This window comes from Pseudophryne corroboree, chromosome 12 (assembly GCF_028390025.1).
Source record: "Pseudophryne corroboree isolate aPseCor3 chromosome 12, aPseCor3.hap2, whole genome shotgun sequence".
NCBI lineage: Eukaryota > Metazoa > Chordata > Amphibia > Anura > Myobatrachidae > Pseudophryne > Pseudophryne corroboree.
Genome location: NC_086455.1, coordinates 65,911,820 through 65,938,175, shown reverse-complemented (window position 1 = coordinate 65,938,175; position 26,356 = coordinate 65,911,820). Strand labels below are relative to the sequence as shown.

Here is a 26,356-nt window from a genome sequence, read left to right as displayed (position 1 = left end):
TTGAGCACGATATAGTAGGTGGAATGCACCTGTCTCAGGCGCAGTGGAGAATGATTTCAACGTTGTGCAAGGTTCTGATGCCCTTTGAACTTGCCACACGTGAAGTCAGTTCAGACACTGCCAGCCTGAGTCAGGTCATTCCCCTCATCAGGCTTTTGCAGAAGAAGCTGGAGACATTGAAGGAGGAGCTAACACGGAGCGATTCCGCTAGGCATGTGGGACTTGTGGATGGAGCCCTTAATTCGCTTAACAAGGATTCACGGGTGGTCAGTCTGTTGAAATCAGAGCACTACATTTTGGCCACCGTGCTCGATCCTAGATTTAAAGCCTACCTTGGATCTCTCTTTCCGGCAGACACAAGTCTGCTGGGGTTGAAAGACCTGCTGGTGACAAAATTGTCAAGTCAAGCGGAACGCGACCTGTCAACATCTCCTCCTTCACATTCTCCCGCAACTGGGGGTGCGAGGAAAAGGCTCAGAATTCCGAGCCCACCCGCTGGCGGTGATGCAGGGCAGTCTGGAGCGACTGCTGATGCTGACATCTGGTCCGGACTGAAGGACCTGACAACGATTACGGACATGTCGTCTACTGTCACTGCATATGATTCTCTCAACATTGATAGAATGGTGGAGGATTATATGAGTGACCGCATCCAAGTAGGCACGTCACACAGTCCGTACTTATACTGGCAGGAAAAAGAGGCAATTTGGAGGCCCTTGCACAAACTGGCTTTATTCTACCTAAGTTGCCCTCCCACAAGTGTGTACTCCGAAAGAGTGTTTAGTGCCGCCGCTCACCTTGTCAGCAATCGGCGTACGAGGTTACATCCAGAAAATGTGGAGAAGATGATGTTCATTAAAATGAATTATAATCAATTCCTCCGCGGAGACATTGACCAGCAGCAATTGCCTCCACAAAGTACACAGGGAGCTGAGATGGTGGATTCCAGTGGGGACGAATTGATAATCTGTGAGGAGGGGGATGTACACGGTGATATATCGGAGGGTGATGATGAGGTGGACATCTTGCCTCTGTAGAGCCAGTTTGTGCAAGGAGAGATTAATTGCTTCTTTTTTGGGGGGGGTCCAAACCAACCCGTCATATCAGTCACAGTCGTGTGGCAGACCCTGTCACTGAAATGATGGGTTGGTTAAAGTGTGCATGTCCTGTTTTGTTTATACAACATAAGGGTGGGTGGGAGGGCCCAAGGACAATTCCATCTTGCACCTCTTTTTTCTTTTCTTTTTCTTTGCATCATGTGCTGATTGGGGAGGGTTTTTTGGAAGGGACATCCTGCGTGACACTGCAGTGCCACTCCTAAATGGGCCCGGTGTTTGTGTCGGCCACTAGGGTCGCTAATCTTACTCACACAGTCAGCTACCTCATTGCGCCTCTTTTTTTCTTTGCGTCATGTGCTGTTTGGGGAGGGTTTTTTGGAAGGGACATCCTGCGTGACACTGCAGTGCCACTCCTAGATGGGCCCGGTGTTTGTGTCGGCCACTAGGGTCGCTAATCTTACTCACACAGCTACCTCATTGCGCCTCTTTTTTTCTTTGCGTCATGTGCTGTTTGGGGAGGGTTTTTTGGAAGGGACATCCTGCGTGACACTGCAGTGCCACTCCTAGATGGGCCCGGTGTTTGTGTCGGCCACTAGGGTCGCTAATCTTACTCACACAGCTACCTCATTGCGCCTCTTTTTTTCTTTGCGTCATGTGCTGTTTGGGGAGGGTTTTTTGGAAGGGCCATCCTGCGTGACACTGCAGTGCCACTCCTAGATGGGCCCGGTGTTTGTGTCGGCCACTAGGGTCGCTAATCTTACTCACACAGCTACCTCATTGCGCCTCTTTTTTTCTTTGCGTCATGTGCTGTTTGGGGAGGGTTTTTTGGAAGGGACATCCTGCGTGACACTGCAGTGCCACTCCTAGATGGGCCCGGTGTTTGCGTCGGCCACTAGGGTCGCTTATCTTACTCACACAGCGACCTCGGTGCAAATTTTAGGACTAAAAATAATATTGTGAGGTGTGAGGTATTCAGAATAGACTGAAAATGAGTGTAAATTATGGTTTTTGAGGTTAATAATACTTTGGGATCAAAATGACCCCCAAATTCTATGATTTAAGCTGTTTTTTAGTGTTTTTTGAAAAAAACACCCGAATCCAAAACACACCCGAATCCGACAAAAAAAATTCGGTGAGGTTTTGCCAAAACGCGTTCGAACCCAAAACACGGCCGCGGAACCGAACCCAAAACCAAAACACAAAACCCGAAAAATTTCAGGCGCTCATCTCTATTATAAACATCATCCATCCTGAAGATGCCAGAACTTACGTTCTACTGAATGCCGGGTCCATAATCCTCCTCTGTTTGTGCCAATGATCATTATCTCGATCTGTCACTAAACCTTTTCCCATGAACCTGAATATAATGCCAAGAGACAAATGGACATGTTTAATATATGTGTAATGATGTAATGCAATTTGCACCAATCCCTAGTTATTATTGTTATCTTACTGTACAATCTATATCAGGGCTGGCCAAACCGGTCCTCGAGATCTACCAACAGTTCACATTTTCCAGACTACCTAGCTGGTGCACAGGTGTAGTCATTACTAATTAAGATGTGCTGCATTCATTCCTAACTGACAATTCTACAGATCTCCAGGAGGCCTGGAAAACGTGACCTGTTGGTAGATCTCGAGGACCGGTTTGGCCAGCCCTGATCTATATAATTATTTATATATGACCATTCCTGACATGAAGTGAGACATTGCTATAAGTGAATACAGGAAGCAAGAGGTATGGATCATTAGGTCAACAGTAAAAAGGTCAATGTGTAGGTTGACCCCAAAAGGTCAACACGACATGAGAAAAAGGTCGACAAAAGCAAAAGGTTGACGTGAAAATGGTCAACAAATACAAAGGTCGACATGATTTTTTTTAAAGTTTTTGGTGTGTCAATTTTTAAGTTTGAGCACATGGACTCCCCAATTAGTGCACTGTTTCCCCTCGCCTGTCTCGCTTTACCCGTCATGCTTTGGGCAAGTTGCCTCACTTCTATACCGTTGCCCTCGGAACAGGTTACCATTCCAAGTCTAGTCCATGTGGATGGTGAAGTATGAAAAAGTTCTAAAAATGAAAATATTTGTGAAAAACTCATGTCAACCATATGCTATGTCAAACATTGTCATGTCGACCTTTTGACCATGTCGACCTAATGCATGTCAACCAATAGTGGCTGACCATTGACTGCCGACTTTTTTTCTGTCGCCCTAAATACTGGAGCAAGAGCCAATTTGAAGATACACAGTACTATAGTGTATGCTAGCACTGAAAAAGACACAGCCAGGCAGCACCAGCTCTGTAAGAGTATCATCCACTCTAATAGATCCCACACTACAGCAGTGGCACACAAATATATACCAACTGTACTAATACCAAGATACACACACATTACACTCACACAAATGTCACACAAAACAGAACCCGAGGAAGCGGGTAGATGTTCCCTGAAACATGTAACTTTATATAGTATGTAATAGTTCATTTGATCGCTTTTAACTGCTTTTTCTCTTACGTCCTAGAGGATACTGGGGTCCATTTAGTACCGTGGGGTATAGACGGGTCCACTGGGAGCCATGGGCACTTTAAGAATTTGATAGTGTGGGCTGGCTCCTCCCTCTATGCCCCTCCTACCAGACTCAATTTGGAAAATGTGCCCGGAAGAGTGGCTCACGCTGAAGGAAGCTCCTGAAGAGTTTTCTGCATTTATTTTATGTTTGTTATTTTATATGTTTGTTGGTTGGCACCAGCCTGCCTGCTTCGTGGGACTTAGGGGAAGGAACGGCCCAACCGCTGACAGGACACGGCGAGTGTACATTCCCGCAGCACACCGCCACCCCTAACAGAGCCAGAAGAATGAAGAGTGGTGAGTACTAAGCCGGCGTCCCGGTTAGTGGGACGCCGGCCATTATGGTGGCACGAGGCTACGGAGACTCACAGCTTCTAACCGTGGCGGAATGCGTCTCCAGACACAGTACACAACTGCATCTCGGTACACTGTACACAGTACCCATACTGGCAAAAACAGCCTTAAAACGGTTTTCTCTCCATTTAAAGCACCAGATTACCTCAGCCAGTATAAAAAAAGCGGGAAGACCGTGCGCCATTGAAGAAGTGGGGCTTCACTATCAGCGGATCCAGCAGCTCACCAGTGCCATTTTCCCTCTGCAGTGGACACAGACGCTGACAGACAGGGACGTGCAGTTCCTCCGGAGTGACTGCAGATTACCTCAGCGGTACCAGGGGGTCATAGCAAGGGGGGAGCGATTATTAGTGTACTAAGTCCCCTATCAGGGTACTTAGTCTGCGACCAAGCTTGGCATTAGCGATAAGAGCACGGTGGGGGCTGGCTCCAAACAACTCTGTGTCTCCCTGAAGGGCTCTCTGTGGGTTAATTGTGCTTAACCTTTTCGTGTGTGTGTGTGTGTGTGTGTGTGTGTGTGTGTGTGTGTGTGTGTGTGTGTGTGTGTTGTCACATTTACATTATGTCAGGCAAAGAGTGTGTTTCTTGTACAGCGGAGTGTTCCTCTTCACCAGGAGGCTCACTACTGGGCAGTGCACCGTCACAGAATAGCGGGGCTGAACCGGAGTGAATTACTGTAATTCCATTAAAGGATTGATTTCCAATATTTCTACAAAATTGTCCTGCAATGAGAAAGAGACGCAATACTTAAGAAAGACTGTGGATGAGTTTATGAACAGAGACTCAGTCCCCAAACCAGCGTCTCAATCCCCTCAAATTTGTCCGCAAAAGCGATCTCTGGCCCATATTCTGCAGTCTGACGCTGACAGGTCAGACATGGAGGAGGGTGAGGTGGATTTGGAGGGGTGGGATGCAGCTCTGTCACAGGGAATAGAGGCTCTTATAGAGGCTATCAGAGATGTTCTGCATATTCCTGACATGGTGTCAGAGGAGTGTGAGGAATCTTATTTTAATGTAAAAGAAGTCCTCCGTCACTTTTTCTGCGTCAGAGTAATTGAATACCCTGTTTGAAGAACCATGGGTTAATCCTTTATAAGAAATTTCAAATCCCTAAAAAGTTGCTCTTATCTTTTCCTTTGGAAGATAGGAAAAATGGGAAAATCCACCGTTAGTGGACGCATCAGTCTCTAGGCTGTCACGAAAGATTGTATTGCCTGTTCCTGGTGCAGCCTTCCTAATAGACACGGCTGATCGTAAATTTGAGACTAATAATCATTGTACACAGCTGCTGGGGTGGCCCAAAGACCCGCTATTGCTTGTGCGTGGCTCACAAAAGCCATCGCTAAATGGTCAGGTAACCTAATTGAGAGGTTAGATTCCTTGCCTGGGGGAATGTTGTTTTACTCCTGCAGCATATACAGGACTCTGCGAACTTTATGGTGGAAGCCATAAAAGAAATAGGCTTGCTTAACGCATGCACCACCGCTATGGCAGTGTCGGCATGCAGAGGCTTGTGGCTACGCCAGTAGACTGCTGACATGGATTCCAGGGAAGGCGTGGAAGGCCTACCATTCACAGGAGAGGCCTTGTTTGGAGATGAACTAGACAAATGGATCTCCAAAGCTACTGCGGATAAGTCTACGTATCTTCCTTCTGCAGCCCACCCAACCAAGAAGACTTATTCAGCTTCTAAGTTGCAGTCCTTTCGGACGGCCAAGTTCAAGGGCAAATCCAGAGGTGCTTCTACGTCCTCCAGCGGCACAAGAGGTAAAACATGCAAACCAGCAGCTGCCGGCGCTCAGGAACAGAGCTCGGGCTCTGCTTCCTCAAAGCCTTTAGCATGACGGTGGACCGCAATGCCTGGAAGGCTGTCAGGTGGGAGCCCGACTACAATTCATAAGTCAGATCTGGTCAAGTTTGTGCCAGGATCCATGGGTCATAGATCTTATTTCCCAGGGCTACAGACTGGAGTTCCAACAGCTCCCACCTCACAGATTCTTCAAATCAGGCTTACCAGTTTCACAAGAGGCAAGTATAACTTTACAGCATGCCATTCAAAAACTGGTGCAGACTCAAGTCATTGTTCCAGTTCCACCTCATCTGCAAAACAAGGGGTACTATTCCAACCTGTTTGTAGTACCAAAGCCGGAGGGTTCGGTAAGGTCGATTCTGAACCTCAAGTCGTTGAACCCGTACTTACGAGTGTTCAAGTTCAAGATGGAGTCTCTGAGAGCGGTAATCTCAGGTCTGGAAGAGGGGGAATTCCTAGTGTCTCTGGATATCGAGGATGCGTACCGTCACATTCCGATCTGGCCGTTTCATCAGGCTTACCTACGGTTTGCACTGCAGGACTGTCACTACCAGTTCCAGGCCCTGCCATTTGGTCTCTCCAGGCACCGAGGGTGTTCACCAAGGTGATGGCAGAGATGATGTTTCTACTCCGCAAACAGGGAGTGAACATAATTCCATACCTGGATGATCTCCTGATAAAAGCACCGTCCAGGGAAAGGTTGCTGCACAGAATTGGTCTCTCAACCAAACTCCTCCAGGATCACGGGTGGATTCTGAGCCTTCTGAAATCTCACCTAGAGTCAACATGGAGGCTTCCATTCCTGGGAATGATACTGGACAGAGAGTCGCAGAAAGTGTTCCTTCCGTTGGAAAAGGTTGGGTAATCCAGTCTATGGTTCGGGATGTCCTGAAGCCAACCTGGGTATCGATGCATCTTTGCAATCGCCTTCTGGGGAAAATGGTGGCCTCTTACGAGGCTCTTCAATACGGAAGGTTTCACGCAAGGCCCTTCCAGCTTGATCTGTTGGACAAATGGTCCGGATTGCATCTTCACATGCACTAGAGGATCCGTCTGTTGCCAAAAGCCAGGATCCCCCTTCTGTGGTGGCTACAGACTTCTCACCTCGTCGAGGGTCGCAGGCTCGGAATTCAGAACTGGATTCTGTTAACCACAGACGCAAGCCTCAGAGGTTGGGGAGTAGTCACTCAGGGGGTGCAGTTTCATAGGAGATGGTCAAGTCAGGAAGTCATCCTTCCAATCAACATTCTGGAACTCAGGGCCATATACAACACACTTCTGCAGGCCTCACATCTTCTTCAAGATTGGGCCATTCAGGTCCAGTCAGACAATGTGATGGCGGTGATGTACATAAACAGACAGGGCGGAACGAAAAGCAGAGCAGCAATGTCAGAGATTACAAGAATTCTCCTATGGGCAGAAAGAAACGCTGTGGTGTTGTCAGCGGTCTTCATTCTGGGAGTAGACAACTGGGAAGCAGACTTCCTCAACAGACACGACCTGCACCCGGGGGAGTGGGGCCTTCACCCGGAAGTGTTCAGGTGCTTGACACATTGATGGGGATATCCACAGATCAACATGATGACCTCTCGTCTCAACAAGAAGTTCAGGCGATAGACCCACAGGTGGTGGCGGTAGATGCCCTGACGACTCCATGGGTCTATCAGAGGGTGTATGCATTTCCTCCACTTCCTCTGATCCCAAGAATTCTAAAGCAAATAAAAAGGGAAAAGGTTCAAGCAATACTCATTGCTCCAGACTGGCCAAGAAGGGCCTGGTACGCGGACCTTCTGGAGATGCTCCTCAAAGATCCGTGGCCTCTACCTCTTCGCGAGGATCTTCTACAACAGGGCCCGTTTGTCTATCAGGACATACTGCGGCTACATTTGATGGCATGGAAGTTGAACAGCTAATTCTAGCCAGGAAAGGGATCCCTAGCAAGGTTATCCCAACTATGATCCAAGCCAGGAAGGGGGTAACATCTAAGCATTACCATCATATTTGGAAATACATCTCTTGGTGTGAGAGCAGAAATTATTCTGCGGTGGAATTTCATCTCGGACGTTTCCTGTTTATCTGCAAGCAGGTGTGGATGTGGGCCTACATCTGGACTCCATAAAAGTCCAGATTTCGGCCTTGTCCATTTTCTTTCAAAGACAATTGTCTTCTCTCCCTGAGATCCAGACTTTCTTGAAAGGTGTTCTGCACATCCAACCTCCTTTTGTGCCTCCCACGGCACCTTGGGATCTCAATATGGTGCTGCAGTTCCTCCAATCAGACTGGTTTGAACCGTTACAGGAGGTGGATGTAAAATATCTTACGTGGAAGACCATCACACTGTTGGCCTTGGCTTCAGCAAGACATGTGTCTCAGCTGGGGGCTTCGTCTCACAAAAGTCCCTATTTAATTTTCCATGAGGACAGAGCTGAACTGTGGTTCCGGTTGTTACAGACACCTCTGCTACTTCAAAGTCTATGGATGTTTTGAGGGCTTTGAAGGTGTATGTAAAGCGAACAGCTCGTCACAGAAAATTTGACTCGCTGTTTGTTCTATATGATCCCAATAAAATTGGGTGTCCCGCTTCAAAGCAGTCCATTGCACGCTGGATCAGGCTTACTATCCAGTATGCTTATTCCAGGGCAGGTTTGCCATGTCCAAAACCTGGACACTCCCACTCTACTAGGTCGGTGGGTTCCTCCAGGGCGGCTGCCCGGGGTGTCTCGGCTTTACAGCTCTGCCGAGCAGCTACTTGGTCAGGTTCGAACACGTTTGCTAAGTTCTACAAGTTCGATACTTTGGCCTCTGAGGACCTTCAGTTTGGTCAATCAGTTCTGCAGGAACTTCAGCAGTCTCCCACCCGGTTTGGGAGCTTTGGTACATCCCCATGGTACTAATGTGGACCCCAGTATCCTCTAGGACGTAAGAGAAAATAGGAATTTAATTACCTGCCGGTAAATCCTTTTTTCGTAGTCCGCAGTGGATACTGGGCGCCCGCCCGGTGCTTCGTTCTTCCTGCACTGTTACTTGGTTAAGTAATGTTGGTTCAGCCATTGCTGTTCCTGTTTCAAGTTTGGTTAGCATGGCGTTCCTCTTGTTGTGTATGCTGGTTCGGAATCTCACCACTATCCTTATCTATCCTTCTCTCAATGTATGTCTGTCTCATAGGGCACACTTTCCTAGACTGAGTCTGGTAGGAGGGGCATAAAGGGAGGAGCCAGCCCACACTATCAAATTCATAAAGTGTTCATGGCTCCTAGTGGTCTCATATATACCCCATGGTACTAAATGGACCCCAGTATCCTCTACGGACTACGAGAAAAGGATTTACCAGTAGGTAATTAAAATCCTATTTTCTTAAGTGCTAATTAATTTTGTATTTTTCTAAAAATCTAAAAAATGTAAATAAAGGTTTTTTTTTAAATCTTTTAAGCAGTTTTTATGCAGTAGTAGCACATCCTTTTCCAATAAACATTCTTGGACGCAGGTTTTGGTATTAATAACCAACAGACTTTGGTAATTTGAAGTAAGTGTCCAAAGTGCTTTATTAATACAAAACAGGTGAGTATAACAATTCTCCTGTATTTTTCAATACCATCTTTACCATTGACGTACACGGTGTCTGGCAATCTATGAAATCCCATTTAACTATATGACACTGAAAGAGGGGATCAGTATGATATACCGACGTTCGGGATGCCGGCCGTCAGTATACCGACAACGGCATTCCAGCCATCAGTATGCCGGCAGCATGGGGCGAGCAGAAAGAGTCCCCTTGTTGGCTCTCTACGCTCGCCACGCTGTGCTAGCCACATGTTCTATTCCCACTCTATGGGTGTCGTGGACACACACGAGTGGGAATAGCCCCTGTAAGCTGGGATTCCGGCTGTCGGCATCGTGGTCGGGATTCCGGCGTCGGTACCCTGACTGCAAGGATCCCGACCATGGGCAAATTAACTGCATCCTGAAAGAGGATTACTGAAGAAAGTTCCCAAACATCCTTAACTGAACAGATGAGTAGCACCAGGGAAGTGTACCTGCAGCTCGGGCGATCACCATCTGATGGTTATGCAACCACCGGAGGACATCAGTGTAACTGTTCCAGGTCTGTATATTGTATAATCCCAAGAGAGTCGTTTTCATTTTTATTTAACAGTGTCATATTATACTACAGTGTGCATTATATATTTTGTCCTGTTTATTTATTCTATATTTCCATCGAGTGACGCCTCATTGAATACACACAGACTCATGAAGCGCCAGAACCACCCATCTCCATGTTGCATTTGTTGTCCTGAGGAAATCTATTGGTGCAGGTCAACCAAACAGAACCTCTGATCTCATCCTGAATTTTGGAACTGCACTCATTAAAATGCTATGTGCAATAGTGATGATCTTTGGACTCCTTATTACCGGCAAGTCTCATGTGTGTGTGATTATTGCATTGTGATAGCTAGCAATATCAGGACATTCTCTGAACTATTTTCCAGTGCTCAGTAATAGAGATGAGCGGGTTCGGTTTCTCTGAATCCGAACCCGCCCGAACTTCATGTTTTTTTACACGGGTCCGAGCGACTCGGATCTTCCCGCCTTGCTCGGTTAACCCGAGCGCGCCCGAACGTCATCATCACGCTGTCGGATTCTCGCGAGGCTCGGATTCTATCGCGAGACTCGGATTCTATATAAGGAGCCGCGCGTCGCGGCCATTTTCACACGTGCATTGAGATTGATAGGGAGAGGACGTGGCTGGCGTCCTCTCCGTTTAGAAATTAAAATAGATAGGAGAGTGAGAGTGAGACACTTCATTTACTTACTGGAGCTTAGGAGGAGTTATACTAGTGACTGATGACCAGTGACCTGACCACCAGTGCAGTTTTATAATTTATTATTATTTAATAATCCGTTCTGTTCTTGTTCTCTGCCTGAAAAAAACGATACACAGTGACTCAGTCACACTCACATACCATATCTGTGCTCAGCCCAGTGTGCTGCATCATCTATGTATAATATCTGACTGTGCTCACACAGCTTAATTGTGGGGGAGACTGGGGAGCAGTTATAGGTTATAGCAGGAGCCAGGAGTACATATTAAACAGTGCACACTTTTGCTGCCAGAGTGCCACTGCCAGTGTGACTGACCACTGACCACTGTGACCAGTGACCTGACCACACTGACCACCAGTATAGTATATATATTGTGATTGAATGTCTGCCTGAAAAAGTACACTCGTCGTGTGACTTGTGTGGTGTTTTTTTATTCTATAAAAATTAAAAAACTCATTCTGCTGACAGACAGTGTCCAGCAGGTCCGTCATTATATAATATATACCTGTCCGGCTGCAGTAGTGATATATATATATTTTTTATATCATTATTTATCATCCAGTCTATACTAGCAGCAGACACAGTACGGTAGTTCACGGCTGTAGCTACCTCTGTGTCGGCACTCGGCAGTCCATCCATAATTGTATACCACCTACCCGTGGTTTTTTTTTTCTTTCTTCTTTATACATACTACATCTCATTATCAACCAGTCTATATTAGCAGCAGACACAGTACAGTACGGTAGTCCACGGCTGTAGCTACCTCTGTGTCGGCACTCGGCAGTCCATCCATAATTGTATACCACCTACCCGTGGTTTTTTTTTCTTTCTTCTTTATACATACTACATCTCATTATCAACCAGTCTATATTAGCAGCAGACACAGTACGGTAGTTCACGGCTGTAGCTACCTCTGTGTCGGCACTCGGCAGTCCATCCATAATTGTATACCACCTACCCGTGGTTTTTTTTTTCTTCTTTATACATACATACTACATCTCATTATCATCCAGTCTATATTAGCAGCAGACACAGTACAGTACGGTAGTCCACGGCTGTAGCTACCTCTGTGTCGGCACTCGGCAGTCCATCCATAATTGTATACCACCTACCCGTGGTTTTTTTTTTCTTTCTTCTTTATACATACTACATCTCATTATCATCCAGTCTATATTAGCAGCAGACACAGTACAGTACGGTAGTCCACGGCTGTAGCTACCTCTGTGTCGGCACTCGGCAGTCCATCCATAATTGTATACCACCTACCCGTGGTTTTTTTTTTCTTTCTTCTTTATACATACTACATCTCATTATCAACCAGTCTATATTAGCAGCAGACACAGTACAGTACGGTAGTCCACGGCTGTAGCTACCTCTGTGTCGGCACTCGGCAGTCCATCCATAATTGTATACCACCTACCCGTGGTTTTTTTTTTCTTTCTTCTTTATACATACTACATCTCATTATCATCCAGTCTATATTAGCAGCAGACACAGTACAGTACGGTAGTCCACGGCTGTAGCTACCTCTGTGTCGGCACTCGGCAGTCCATCCATAATTGTATACCACCTACCCGTGGTTTTTTTTTTCTTTCTTCTTTATACATACTACATCTCAGTGACACTCCTAGATGGGCCCGGTGTTTGTGTCGGCCACTAGGGTCGCTTATCTTACTCACACAGCTACCTCATTGCGCCTCTTTTTTTCTTTGCGTCATGTGCTGTTTGGGGAGGGTTTTTTGGAAGGGACATCCTGCGTGACACTGCAGTGACACTCCTAGATGGGCCCGGTGTTTGTGTCGGCCACTAGGGTCGCTTATCTTACTCACACAGCTACCTCATTGCGCCTCTTTTTTTCTTTGCGTCATGTGCTGTTTGGGGAGGGTTTTTTGGAAGGGACATCCTGCGTGACACTGCAGTGCCACTCCTAGATGGGCCCGGTGTTTGTGTCGGCCACTAGGGTCGCTTATCTTACTCACACAGCTACCTCATTGCGCCTCTTTTTTTCTTTGCGTCATGTACTTTTTGGGGAGGGTTTTTTGGAAGGGACATCCTGCGTGACACTGCAGTGACACTCCTAGATGGGCCCGGTGTTTGTGTCGGCCACTAGGGTCGCTTATCTTACACAGCTACCTCATTGCGCCTCTTTTTTTCTTTGCGTCATGTGCTGTTTGGGGAGGGTTTTTTGGAAGGGACATCCTGCGTGACACTGCAGTGACACTCCTAGATGGGCCCGGTGTTTGTGTCGGCCACTAGGGTCGCTTATCTTACTCACACAGCTACCTCATTGCGCCTCTTTTTTTCTTTGCGTCATGTGCTGTTTGGGGAGGGTTTTTTGGAAGGGACATCCTGCGTGACACTGCAGTGCCACTCCTAGATGGGCCAGGTGTTTGTGTCGGCCACTAGGGTCGCTTAGCTTAGTCATCCAGCGACCTCGGTGCAAATTTTAGGACTAAAAATAATATTGTGAGGTGTGAGGTATTCAGAATAGACTGCAAATGAGTGGAAATGATGGTTTTTGAGGTTAATAATACTTTGGGATCAAAATGACCCCCAAATTCTATGATTTAAGCTGTTTTTTAGGTTTTTTGGAAAAAAATACCCGAATCCAAAACACACCCGAATCCGACAAAAAAAATTCGGTTAGGTTTTGCCAAAACGCGGTCGAACCCAAAACACGGCCGCGGAACCGAACCCAAAACCAAAACACAAAACCCGAAAAATTTCCGGCGCTCATCTCTAGTCAGTAATAGTAATATCTAACCTGGACTATCTCTGGACTTTACATCATTGCTATGTTTTTTAACCATAATAACTTATCCAGGATTTATTAAAGGCTGTTAATACTAGAAATTTCAGCAAAACTTAAAGCGTGTTGTACTCACACAAGGTTGGGTTCACACACAGACACTCTGTAATTACTTAACAGCAGGGACGTGCAGGCAGGGGAGGCACTACAGGACGCAATACATGTAACTGGCACTACAGGGGGCACTACACTTAACTAACACTACAGGACGCACTACACGTAACTGACACAACAGGACGCATTACGTGTAACTGGCACTACAGGATGAATTACTTGTAACAAGCACTACAGGATGCATTACGTGTAACTGGCAGTACAGGACGCATTACGTGTAACTGGCAGTACAGGACGCATTACGTGTAACTGGCACTACACGACGCAATACATGTAACTGGCACTACAGGGGGCACTACGCATAACAGGCACTACAGGACGCATTACTTGTAACTGGCCCTACAGAATACATTACATATAACTGGCACTACAGGATGCATTATGTGTAACTGGCACTACAGGACGCATTACTTGTAAGTGGCACTACAGGATGCACTACGTGTAACTGGCACTACAGGATGCACTGTAAGTGGAACTACAGGACGCAATACATGTAACTGGCACTACAGGGGCACTACGCATAACAGGCACTACAGGACGCATTACTTGTAACTGGCCCTACAGAATGCATTACATATAACTGGCACTACAGGATGCATTATGTGTAACTGGCACTACAGGACGCATTACTTGTAAGTGGCACTACAGAACACACTACAGGATGCATTATGTGTAACTGGCACTACAGGATGCATTATGTGTAACTGGCACTACAGGATGCATTGTGTAACTGGCACTACAGGATGCATTATGTGTAACTGGCATTACTTGTAAGTGGCACTACAGAACACATTACGTGTAACTGGCACTATAGGACGCATTACGTGTAACTGGCACTACGTGTAACTGGCACTTCAGGATGCATTGTGTTACTGGCATTACAGGACACATTACATGTAATAGGCACTGCAGGACACATTACATGTAACTGGAAATACGTGTAACTGGCACTACAGGACGCATTACGTGTAACTGGCACTACAGCGGGCACTACGTGTAACTGGCACTACAGGACGCAATACGTGTAACTGGCAATACAGGGGGCACTATGCATAATGGGCACTACAGGACTCATTACTTGTAACTGGCACTATAGGGGGTACTACGCGTAACTGGCACTACAGGGGACACTAGGTGTAACAGGCACTACAGGATGCATTACATGTAACTGGCACAACAGGGGGCACTGTGTAACTGGCACTACAGGGGGCACTACGTGTAACTGGCACTACAGGGGGCACTACGTGTAACTGGTGATAATGTTGATATTATCTTAGACCGCAAAGCTATACCTTTAAATACACTATTACCATGGAGCCGCTATGGCCGCTAGACTAATATGCACGTGCTACGCACTTTGTACGCTATATGCGTACAGAGTCCTGCACGTGGTACGCACTTGGCGTACACACGCCGCGCTGAGTGTACAGAGAACACACAGCGGGCGCACACACAGATTGATAACCTTTAAACCTTGTTAATGATACAATGTAATGTTATGCTAATACTTTAAACCCTTAACAGTAAAGTACTGCAATGATGTTATACCTTTAAACCTTAAGTAGCGCTGGCGATACAAAGTACCCGCAATGCGTACACCTTATCAATACTTATACACCTTAAACAGATAAATCTACTTTAAAGCCCATGCAGGAAAGTGAAAACACAACACTGATTTGTAGTTGCAACCACAGGGTTCTAAGGCCTCAGTGGATTAATTCCAAAAAGGTAAACAATACAATTTATACACTACAGGCTAACAAGTAAATCTAAACAGAATAATGGCTACAGAGAATGTACATACGTGAGAATGTTTCGCAAGCGCAACCCGGTCCGGTCCTCCGCCATCTGATAGATAGCGTTGTGAGCCTTCTGTCTGACTAAGCCTGCTGTAGGCTCTCTTTATTCACTTCATCCAAAACATAACACAATGGATACTGTAATCTCTTTGTCCATTGGACACAGGGATGGTCATTTACATTACAGGAGAGGTCATAGGTGGATTTGAATAGGTGGGCGATGTCTTTCCCCAACTGCTCTTGTGGGTGGTCTCCTCTGGATTCCCCCCGCATACATAATATACAGTAAATAAAGTTTAAACCTATATTCTGCTTCTGCATCTAACTATCCTCCGGAACATGCGATTTTCCTCAAACCAACACCAGAATGTTTCCCTTAAAATACCCTACAGCTGGATACCAAACACCACCTTGTAACCTTGTTCTGTCCCCTCCTATCCTGTAAAGGTGAATCCCTTTGTTCTGTTATCATTTTAAACAGCTATTTCTTTCTGATGTGGTGCAGGGGGCTATGTGTACAATGTGCACTATAAGGGTTAAATATGTAATGTTCTAATAACCCTCTATGCGTTCACAAACCCTACCGTAAATGCGCATACCACGCGCCAAGGCGCATGGCCGTGGAAAGCTCCGTTACGCAAGTTGCGGATATGCGCAAGCACGGCAGAGCGAGTGCCCGCGCAGCGGGCATGTGCATGGGGTTAGTAAAAGGCATATGCATTACAATATTTTTCGACTTTAACACTGGCACTACAGGGGTCACTACGTGTAACTGGCTCTACAGGACACATTACATGTAACTGGCACTACCGGACGCATTACGTGTCACTGGCACTACAGGACACATTACGTGTATCTAGCACTACAGGACGCACTGTAAGTGGAACTACAGGATGCAATACATGTAACTGGCACTACAGGGGGCACTACGCATAACAGGCACTACAGGACGCATTACTTGTGACTGGCCCTACAGAATGCATTACATATAACTGGCACTACAGGATGCATTATGTGTAACTGGCACTATAGGACGCATTACTTGTAAGTGGCACTACAGAACACACTACGTGTAACTGGCACTACAGGATGCATTATGTGTAACTGGCACTACAGGATGCATTACTTGTAAGTGGCACTACAGAACACATTACGTGTAACTGGCACTATAGGACGCATTACGTGTAACTGGCATTACAGGGGGCACTACGTGTAACTGGCACTTCAGGATGCATTATGTGTAACTGGCATTACAGGACACATTACATGTAACAGGCACTGCAGTTCACATTACATGTAACTGGAAATACGTGTAACTGGCACTACAGGATGCATTACGTGTAACTGGCACTACAGCTGGCACTACGTGTAACTGGCACTACAGGACGCAATACGTGTAACTGGCATTACAGGGGGCACTATGCATAATGGGCACTACAGGACTCATTACTTGTAACTGGCACTATAGGGGGTACTACGCGTTACTGGCACTACAGGGGGCACTAGGTGTAACAAGCACTACAGGATGCATTACATGTAACTGGCACAACAGGGGGCACTATGTGTAACTGGCACTACAGGGGGCACTATGTGTAACTGGCACTACAGGGGGCACTACGTGTAACTGGCACTACAGGGGTCACTACGTGTAACTGGCTCTACAGGACACATTACATGTAACTGGCACTACCGGACGCATTACGTGTAACTGGCACTACAAGACACAATACGTGTATCTGGCACTACAGGATGCACTGTAAGTGAAACTACAGGACGCAATACATGTAACTGGCACTACAGGGGGCACTACGCATAACAGGCACTACAGGACGCATTACTTGTAACTGGCCCTACAGGACGCATTACATATAACTGGCACTACAGGATGCATTATGTGTAACTGGCACTACAGGACGCATTACTTGTAAGTGGCACTACAGAACACACTACGTGTAACTGGCACTACAGGATGCATTATGTGTAACTGGCACTACAGGACGCATTACTTGTAAGTGGCACTACAGAACACATTACGTGTAACTGGCACTATAGGACGCATTACGTGTAACTGGCACTACAGGGGGCACTACGTGTAACTGGCACCGCAGGACACATTACATGTAACTGGAAATACGTGTAACTGGCACTACAGGACGCATTACGTGTAAACTGGCACTACAGCGGGCACTACGTGTAACTGGCACTACAGGACGCAATACGTGTAACTGGCAATACAGGGGGCACTATGCATAATGGGCACTACAGGACTCATTATTTGTAACTGGCACCATAGGGGGCACTACACGTAACTGGCACAACAGGGGGCACTATGTGTAACTGGCACTACAGGGGTCACTACGTGTAACTGGCTCTACAGGACACATTACATGTAACTGGCACTACAGGACGCATTACGTGTATCTGGCACTACAGGATGCACTGTAAGTGGAACTACAGGACGCAATACATGTAACTGGCACTACAGGGGGCACTACGCATAACAGGCACTACAGGACGCATTACTTGTAACTGGCCCTACAGGATGCATTACATATAACTGGCACTACAGGATGCATTATGTGTAACTGGCACTACAGGACGCATTACTTGTAAGTCGCACTACAGAACACACTACAGGATGCATTATGTGTAACTGGCACTACAGGATGAATTACTTGTAAGTGGCACTACAGAACACATTATGTGTAACTGGCACTATAGGACGCTTTACGTGTAACTGGCACTACAGGGGTCACTACGTGTAACTGGCTCTACAGGACACATTACATGTTACTGGCACTACAGGACGCATTACGTGTAACTGGCACTACAGGACGCATTACGTGTATCTGGCACTATACTGCGGGTATTACATGTAACTGGCACTATACAAGGGGCTGCGTTGCGCTTGCCCCTCTGTCGGGATTGTGCAGGTTGGGATCCCGGTGTCGGTATTCCAACCGCCGGGATTCTGTCCGGTGGTAATACATACTGATCCCGCCCTGGGAGTCTTGGCAGGCCCAGCAGAGGGGGCACCACCGGCGGCCAGGGCATCATGCCCACCCGCCCCCGTCCTGCTGCAATGAGAGGGGAGGAGAGCGCAGCCTCTCTCCTACCCCTCAATGTGCTCACTGCTCAGTGTGTGTCTGTCTGGTCTCCGGTGGCATTAGCCAATCAGAGCTTACGGACCGGCTCCTGATTGGCTGCAGGTCCGCGAGCTCTGATTGGCTAACAAACCGGCGCCACATTTAAGATAGCCACCGCTGGAGACCAGACTTCATGGAGCGTTGAGGGGCATGAAGCAGAGGCTAGCGGCAGCGGTGACAGTGAGCGGGGATACTGGTTGAAGTAAGCAGCAGCCAGCGGGATGGGGGGGGGCATGTATCTGGCACTGTGGGGCAATATGTATCTGACACTGTGGGGCACTGTGTATCTGGCACTGTGGGGCACTGTGTATCTGGCACTGTGGGGCACTGTGTATCTGGCACTGTGGGGCACTGTGTATCTGGCACTGTGGGGCTATATATATCTGGCACTGTGGGCACTGTGTATCTGGCACTGTGGGCACTGTGTATCTGGCACTGTGGGGCACTGTGTATCTGGCACTGTGGGGCACTGTGTATCTGGCACTGTGGGGCAATATGTATCTGGCACTGTGGGGCAATATGTATCTGGCACTGTGGGGCAATGTATATCTGGCACTGTGGGGCAATATGTATCTGGCACTGTGGGGCAATTGTGTATCTGGCACTGTGGGGCAATTGTGTATCTGGCACTGTGTACTGTGTAAAAATGGGACTCCGCGTGCATACTGTGTAAAAAGGGGACTCTGCATGCGTACTGTGCAAAAATTGAACAAAAGTGTGCTGAGAGATGACACAAGGGTAGGTGATAGCGTGCGGAGAGGCGGGTAGGTGATAGTCATGTTGGCATGCCCCATTTTCAGTGGCCATGCACCTTCTGGTATGTGGCCACATGCGCGCACACATACTTCATTTTGTGGTGTTTTTTTCTTTTTGTGTGGGGGGTGGGGGGGTGGGGTGTTTGGCACCACTCTTCATCTTGCCCTGGGCTCCGAAAACCCTAGTTACGCCTCTGGCTAAGAATCTTATTTGTACACCATGTTAATTGTAATTGTAGAGGTTATTCTAATTGTTTTGATTGTCAGTATTAATAGTGCTTAGAGTGTGCACCATTGTGGCACTAAAAGTCTCAGCATTGTAGTACCTCTTTATGTTTAAAATTAGGGTGTGCAATCCAGCTCCCCACCCCCTTTTCCTCTGTATGTGTGTATATAGGCCCTCATTCCGAGTTGTTCGCTCGTTATTTTTCTTCGCATCGGAGCAATTAGTCGCAAACTGCGCATGCGCAATGTTCGCGGGCGGGCTGCAGGGGGCGAGGGGGGGCACACACTGACGGGGGGGCAATATGTTTTGGGTTTACAGGGAGACCCTGTGCTCTCTGTTACGCGGGCGGCTGGGGATGGGCTCTCCCCTGCGGGGGGTCCGTTTTCCCCCGTATATATGGTTGGGGATGGCGTAGTGAGGGCGGGCCCCAGTGCACTACAGGGAGTGGGGTTTTCGCGGGCTGCCGCGTCGGGGCCCCCCGGGCAGCTCCGGTGCTGGGTTCCCCGGCAGGGGATCTCGCAAGGGGGGCGTTTTCTTTTGGGTCCCGGTCACTCGCTGGTTAGGTTCCCGCGTCGGCATCCCCGGGCATCGGGCTCCAGGCTCTTCCCCCCGGCCCGTTGGCGAGCGAACAACTCGGAATGAGGGCCATCATGCACACTGGAAGGCAGAGACTGTCCTGACTAGCATTCCACCCACCTGCTCTTAGGTGATTTGATTAGCTGAAGGCTGCATAAGCCTGAGGCCATATAAGAGCCCAACTTTTGGTGATTGGTTGTTTATGACTAAGCAGTTGCTAGGCAGATCATGTTTCTGGTGGTTTTTTACTATAGGATCAGAGGGTTGTCCGTCAAGCTTTAAGGGGTTGGTCTCAGGATAGTATATAGGGCAGGGTCATGTGCCTCAGACTTCCTCTTGCCATTTATTGTATGGCCCAGGAAGGATGAGTATATTACATTTGTCTTCCATTGTGCTCGTTTTTGTCCCCCTTTGTTTTATAAGTTGAGGTTTAGTTGCTGTGCTACTGTTTTATTAAGGATTCCCCTGCTGCTTGGTGCATTCCCCTGCTGCTGTGCCCCATTTGCTGCTGCCTTAGGATACCGCGTCCCCGCCGATCTGCCCCCCCCTCCCGCCGCCTCGTGGAAGCCGCGGGCACCCCACGCCCGCGATTCCAGAGTGTGGCCCCACGTAGGTTGATCCCGGCGGTCGCAGCATCGCTGCGGGGTCGGGCCGCTGCGGCCCGCGCCCCTGCCAGTGGTGATCGCGGGTCCGGCGGCCGCACGGGACATGCAGCTGCGGAGGACGTCTCGGCCGGTCCGCGGCCGCAGGCGTCCCCGGAGACCTCCATGCGCCGGGCGGCTCTCTCGCCCGGCGCTACTAGCTGCGGCTCGGCTCCCCTTCCCCTCCCGCCGGCGGCTCCGGCCAGCGGCGCGGGCGCCCACGTGGTGCCTGGCGTCAGCGGGCGGGCTGCAGGGGGCGAGTGGGGGCACACACTGACGGGGGGGCAATATGTTTTGGGTTTACAGGGAGACCCTGTGCCCTCTGTTACGCGGGCGGCTGGGGATGGGCTCTCCCCTGCGGGGGTCCGTTTTCCCCCGTATATATGGTTGGGGATGGCGTAGTGAGGGCGGGCCCCAGTGCACTACAGGGAGTGGGGTTTTCGCGGGTTGCCGCGTCGGGGGCCCCCCGGGCAGCTCCGGTGCTGGGTTCAGTTTTTTCCCGGTGGCCTTCCCTGGCCAGTTGCGCAGGCGTTACCCGCGTCCTCCGGAGCGCCTTTCTCGGGCCTCCCGTTTTAGTCTTCACTGCACTTTTACCCGTATGGTGCCAGCTCGGCCGCGGGCGTCCTACCCACGTGGTCGGCCAGTGGCCCCCGGCTTGCGATCCCCTCCCCCCTGCCTTTGCGGGCTCGTATAACGAGTCCTCCCCGGCTGGGATGAACCCGTTGGCCCATTTTTGGCAGCCGCCCCTCGCTCCTACTCCGTTCCAACTGGTCCCGTCGGCATTTCATGTGTCGGCCGGGCACCTTCCACCTCCTGCGTGGCTTCCTGCCTACACCGTGGGTGGCGCGACGGGGGTTGGGTCTGCCTTCCCCCACGCCCTTCGTCCCCCTCTGTGGGGGGTCCTCTCTCGCCGCGTCCCGCTGGCCCCCCTCCGCCGGCCCCCCTCCGCCGAGCGTTGGTGCTTTTTCCCCCCCTCCCGCCTGTTCCCCCCCATTTCTGTTGATGCAATGTTTTCTCCTGTGCCTGTTGTCCCCTCTGTTTCATCCTCTCAGGTGCTGGCAAGTTCCGGGCCTTCGTCGCGGAGGGGCCGGAGGTCAGAGAGGACGGCGGCCGCGGCACCGACGGAAGTTGTTCCATCGCCGCCGGAGTCGGGTGCAACAGAAGACGCTGTTCCGGGTCCTTCAGGCGCGGGTGAGCTAGCTATTACTTCCCATTGTTCCTCTAGCACTGCTTCCACCTCTTCTAGTAGTGTTTCTTCAGGTTCCCCTTGGCGCCCGCGTAAACTTGCTAGTCTTACTGCGTGGCTAAGGCAGCGCGGATGGCGCCGGCGACATCGGTTCCCTCTGAGCCCCCCATTTCTCCGGTACTGGTGCGTTGCGCCAATACGGCCATTACGCGGGGTGTTCGCAAGCGGTTGCGGGAGACAATCGGGAAAGGGAAGTACGTCGACTTCTTCACCCTTACGGATGAGACGCGGCAGACTTTTGACGCAGCTAAGAAAACAGGGGGCATTGGGGACAATGCTTTCCGTACTGTTCACCTGTGGTTGCGGGGTTTCTCGGTTTTCACGGCTGCTACACCGAATCGCGGCCCGCAGAGTATCCCACCTTGGTTAAATATCTCTTTCTGGTGCATGACATGTACTTGAAATCCAAGGGCCCCGCTTGGGAGATAGCGACGGGAGATTCCTTCGTAACCGGGTTGGCAACCCGATTCTGACCGCGGGTTTCAAGGATGTCGAGGTTTGGTTGGAGGTCACGCAGCAGGGCAAGCCCACGGCGGACGCCGCGCTCAAAATGCCCGTGGCGTCCGGTGTTTAGGGTTCCCGCTCCTCGAAGAACGGCAAGGGTTTTGCCATAACGAAGGTAAATGCACTAGGGGCGTAGATTGTCGTTTTCGCCACACGTGCAAGTTGTGCGGGTCACCCGGCAAGGGACTGCATCTCGGCGGCGAGTGGAAAGCCGTCCGCTCCTGCCGAGGCCGGGGGAGTCGGTAAGTAAGGCTCCCTCCCCTATTCGGGTTCCCGAATTGCGCATCTGGCTTAGTTGATACCCCGACAAGCCGGCAGCGTTTTTCCTTTTGGAGGGTTTTAGTCATGGTTTTCGCCTGCCCATTTCGGATTCGGTGCACGTGGTGGCGCGCCGGAATTTGAAGGCGGCTCGCGAATTGCCGCACGTGGTCAGGCGGAAAGAGGATGCGGAGATCGGCGTGGGGCGCATGTGTGGGCCCTACGCCTTTCCCCCTCTGTCCTCCTTGTGCATCTCCCCCATGGGCCCCGGGTAAGTTCTGCCAGATAAAGCACTTATCGCATCCTCCTGGCGTTCGGTTAATGACTCCATTCCCGAGGCCGTGTGCAGGGGCGTTATCAGTCCTTTGATGAGGCTCTGCGCTGGGTTTGGGACGGTGGTCCGGGGGGCCTGTTTGGCAAAATTAGACGGGGAAACGGCTTTCGGCGCCTTCCCCTGCACCCGTATTCCCTGCGATTTCGAGGTTCAAATTGGGGGCAGAATTTTATGTGGATCGGTGTCTCCCCATGGGCTGTTCACGCTCCTGCGCCTATTTTGAGGGATTTAGCACTTTTTTGCGTTGTTCCGTCCAGGCCGCCTCCAATCACCCCGGGGTGGCTCACTACCGGGACGATTTTCTCTTGTGGGCCCATGGGGCATTTCGGTCTGGGGCGATATTCTGTCGGTTGCCGGGTCCTTGTTCGAAAGTTTGGGGGTTCCCGTCGCGCCGGACAAGTGGGAGGGCCCCTATAGTTGTCTTAGCTATTTGAGAATGGAAATAGACACAGGGGCGGGCTGCTGTCGCCTCCCTGAGGATAAAGTGCGTAAGCTTTTGGGTTTAATTCACGATTGTTTGAACAGGCGCAGGGTTCGTTTTAAGCAGATACAGTCGTTGCTGGGTTCCTTCAACTTTGCGTGCCGGATTGGCCCCATGGGTAGGGTTTTCTGTTGCAAACTTGAACGGGCCTCGGCGGGTACGGTCGGGCAGCATCATACTGTGTACCTCTCCCGCGAGATCAGGGATGATTTAGCGAGTTTGGGCTTCTTCTCGGGTGTACTTTAACGGGGAGGTTTTTGCGGCCTCCCCCTTGTTGTTCCAATGGTTGGCTCAAGTTGTCACTGATGCCTCGGGCAGTCATGGCTTTGGGGCATTTTTTGTCGGGTCGTGGTGAGCTGCTGCTTGGCCGTTCTCTTGGGTTGCACGGGGTTTCGCCAAGAACCTCCTTGCTGGAGTTGTTCCCGATCATAGTTGCCCTGGAATTGTGGGCCTGCCAGTCTCGAATCGGGACATCTTCCGTTGCGACAATTTGGGAGTGGTGCACGCTATCAATAATCAGCGTTCTTCTTCTCCACAGGCTTTGCGGCATCTGGTGCTGGTTTGCTTGCGGTCCAATATCGATTTCGGGGCCCGTCACGTTCCCGGAATCGACAACGGAGTTGCGCAGGCGTTGTCTCGGTTCCAGTTTGATAAATTCTGGGCGTTGGTTCCGGGAACGGCAGCGGAGGGTTTACCGTGCCCGCCTTCTGTCTGGCGGGTTGTCGAGTCGGGTTAGCTCCTCTGGCCAAGTGTGCATTGGCTCCTTCCACGCTCAGGGCGTATGATGCGGCCTGGCGTGATTGGTCGCCCCTTTTTAAGTAGGTACGGTGTGGCGGGGGATTTCCCGGCGGACGTTGTGATGGCCTTTGTTTGGGAGCCTTATCGAGGGGGTGGGTCAAAAGCGGGCATGTCTTCTGCCCTTGCAGGCATTTTTTCCTTTCACTTTCGCCTCCACGGGATGACGGACCCCGGGTCCTTTGTCCTTTCTAGAGCACTTGAAGGATGGGCTAGGATGCGACCTGCGCCCGCGAACTCCCGCAGACCCGTGACTTTGCAGCTTCTAACAGAGTTGCTGCGTGTGCTGCCTCGAATTGCGACCTCGGTGTTCGAGGTGGTCCGTTTGTTAGTCGTGTTTGGGCCTAGCTTTGTTTGGGGCTTTCAGAGTGAGCGAGTTAGGGGCGTGCAGTAAGGCATCTCGTGAGTCCGGTATGCTTTACAGGAATGTGCACCTGCAGGATGGCCTGTTGCTCTGTAGGATTGTGCAGTCCAAGACAGATCAACAGGTCCGGGTCGCTGGGTGTCCTTGGAGGCCCGGGAGGATGGAGTGCTTGCCCGCTGCGGCGGGCGCGGGAATATCTCCGGTTGAGGCCTTCGGGTGGCGACCAGTTGCTAGTGCATGCGCACACTGGCCCGCTGAATAAGTTCCAATTTGCTGCAGTGTTTAAGAAATGTTGGAGGCGCTAGGCTTGCGCGGGGCGGACTTGGGTACCCATTCCTTTCGGTTTGGGGTGGCTACACATGCTGCGGCTACGGGCTCCTCCCCGGCGGCTGTTCGGGTGCTCGGCCGTTGGAAGTCTGCCTCCTATAAGTCTTATGTCCGTTTTGATAAGATGTAGTTGCGCCTGTTGCGCTAACCCAAAAACTTGTTTACTCGTCGGTTTTTGAACGCTTACCGTTCAGGAATCGAGGGTGTGAAGTGAATTTTTAAATTTTCCTCCGAGGGGGCCTAATTTCAATTGGCTGTTCTCTTAAGGTCCACGGGAGGTTTTTTGAGTTTTCTCCTTCACTTGGGTTATTTCGTTTATTGCATTATCTATGTTTTGTGTTAAAATTTCTGATGTTAGGGTGTTTTTCTTTTTCAGCTGTCGTTGATTTTGGGGAGCATGTGTGGCTGGTTGGCCATTCTTATATTTTTTGGGCGGCGAGGCATCCCATGGCACTTAGGGCGGCTGATGTTTTCGGAGCTAGGGAGTTGCGTTGGGTAGGTGTCAGGGGCTTGCTTTGGGGTGATTTGTTGCGGCTCCTTTTTCATCGTGAGCGCCGCTGGGGTCGCCCCAGTTGTATCGTCCTGCATTTAGGTGGCAATGATTTGGGCTGAGTTAAGGGCATAGATTTAATTTTGTCCATTGAGGCGGATTTGGTGGCGATTCGTTGTCACTGGCCAGGAGTCTGTATTGTGTGGTCGGAGATAGTGCCGCGTTTTCATTGGCGGGGTGCGGTGCGTTTCTCAGCTCTGGAGAAAGCTCGGCAGAAGGTGAATGCGGCGGTATCTCTGTTTGTTAGGGCCATAGGGGGAGTAGCTGTCAGGCATCCTTTACTTGTGCTGCGTAACCGGCAGTTCTACAAGGAGGATGGGGTTCATCTTTCTCTGGACGGAGTGCAGTTTTTCCTGTAGGAGGTTTTTTGGTCCTTTTCGTAAGGGCTTTTTAGTTTGTTCTTAGTTTGTTCTTATTTGTTGGTTCGGATGGCGGTGGCGGTTTTGTAAACCTTTGGTGGCGGGAAGTCGCTACCAACCAGCGGTCAAACGGGCATAAGTGGTCATTGTGGGGCACCCTCTTTAGAAGGACGGCAGGTGTGTCCTTCTCTTGCGGTTGGACATTTAGACGTTCCCCTGCGGGAACCGAATGTTTGCCAGAGAAAAGAGTGGTGAGGCCAGCACAATGCAGGTTATGCAGGAAGGAGGCGGGGTTTGGGTACTCCCCTCCTTGGTTGGTGGATTTCATCCAAGTGACTGGAGCTGGTGTCTGGTAGCGACTTTTCCTTTGCCATCCTCCAATCTAAATTTAACTTTGCAATCTAAATTAATTCCAATTCAATTACAATTATAGTTTAAAGAGTTGGTCAGCGATCAATA

At 49.8% G+C, this 26,356-nt stretch overlaps 1 protein-coding gene across 3 annotated transcripts in view; it reads right to left on the bottom strand.

The window, feature by feature from the left end:
- Positions 1 to 26,356, bottom strand: part of LOC134980676 (cholesterol 24-hydroxylase-like) — a 256,343-nt gene that overhangs the window by 56,909 nt on the left and 173,078 nt on the right. For all 3 annotated transcript variants that reach the window (XM_063947596.1, XM_063947597.1, XM_063947595.1), the window contains exon 5: positions 2,329 to 2,415. In XM_063947596.1, coding sequence (XP_063803666.1) covers positions 2,329 to 2,415 — 87 coding nt within the window. The remainder of the gene's footprint in view (positions 1 to 2,328; positions 2,416 to 26,356) is intronic.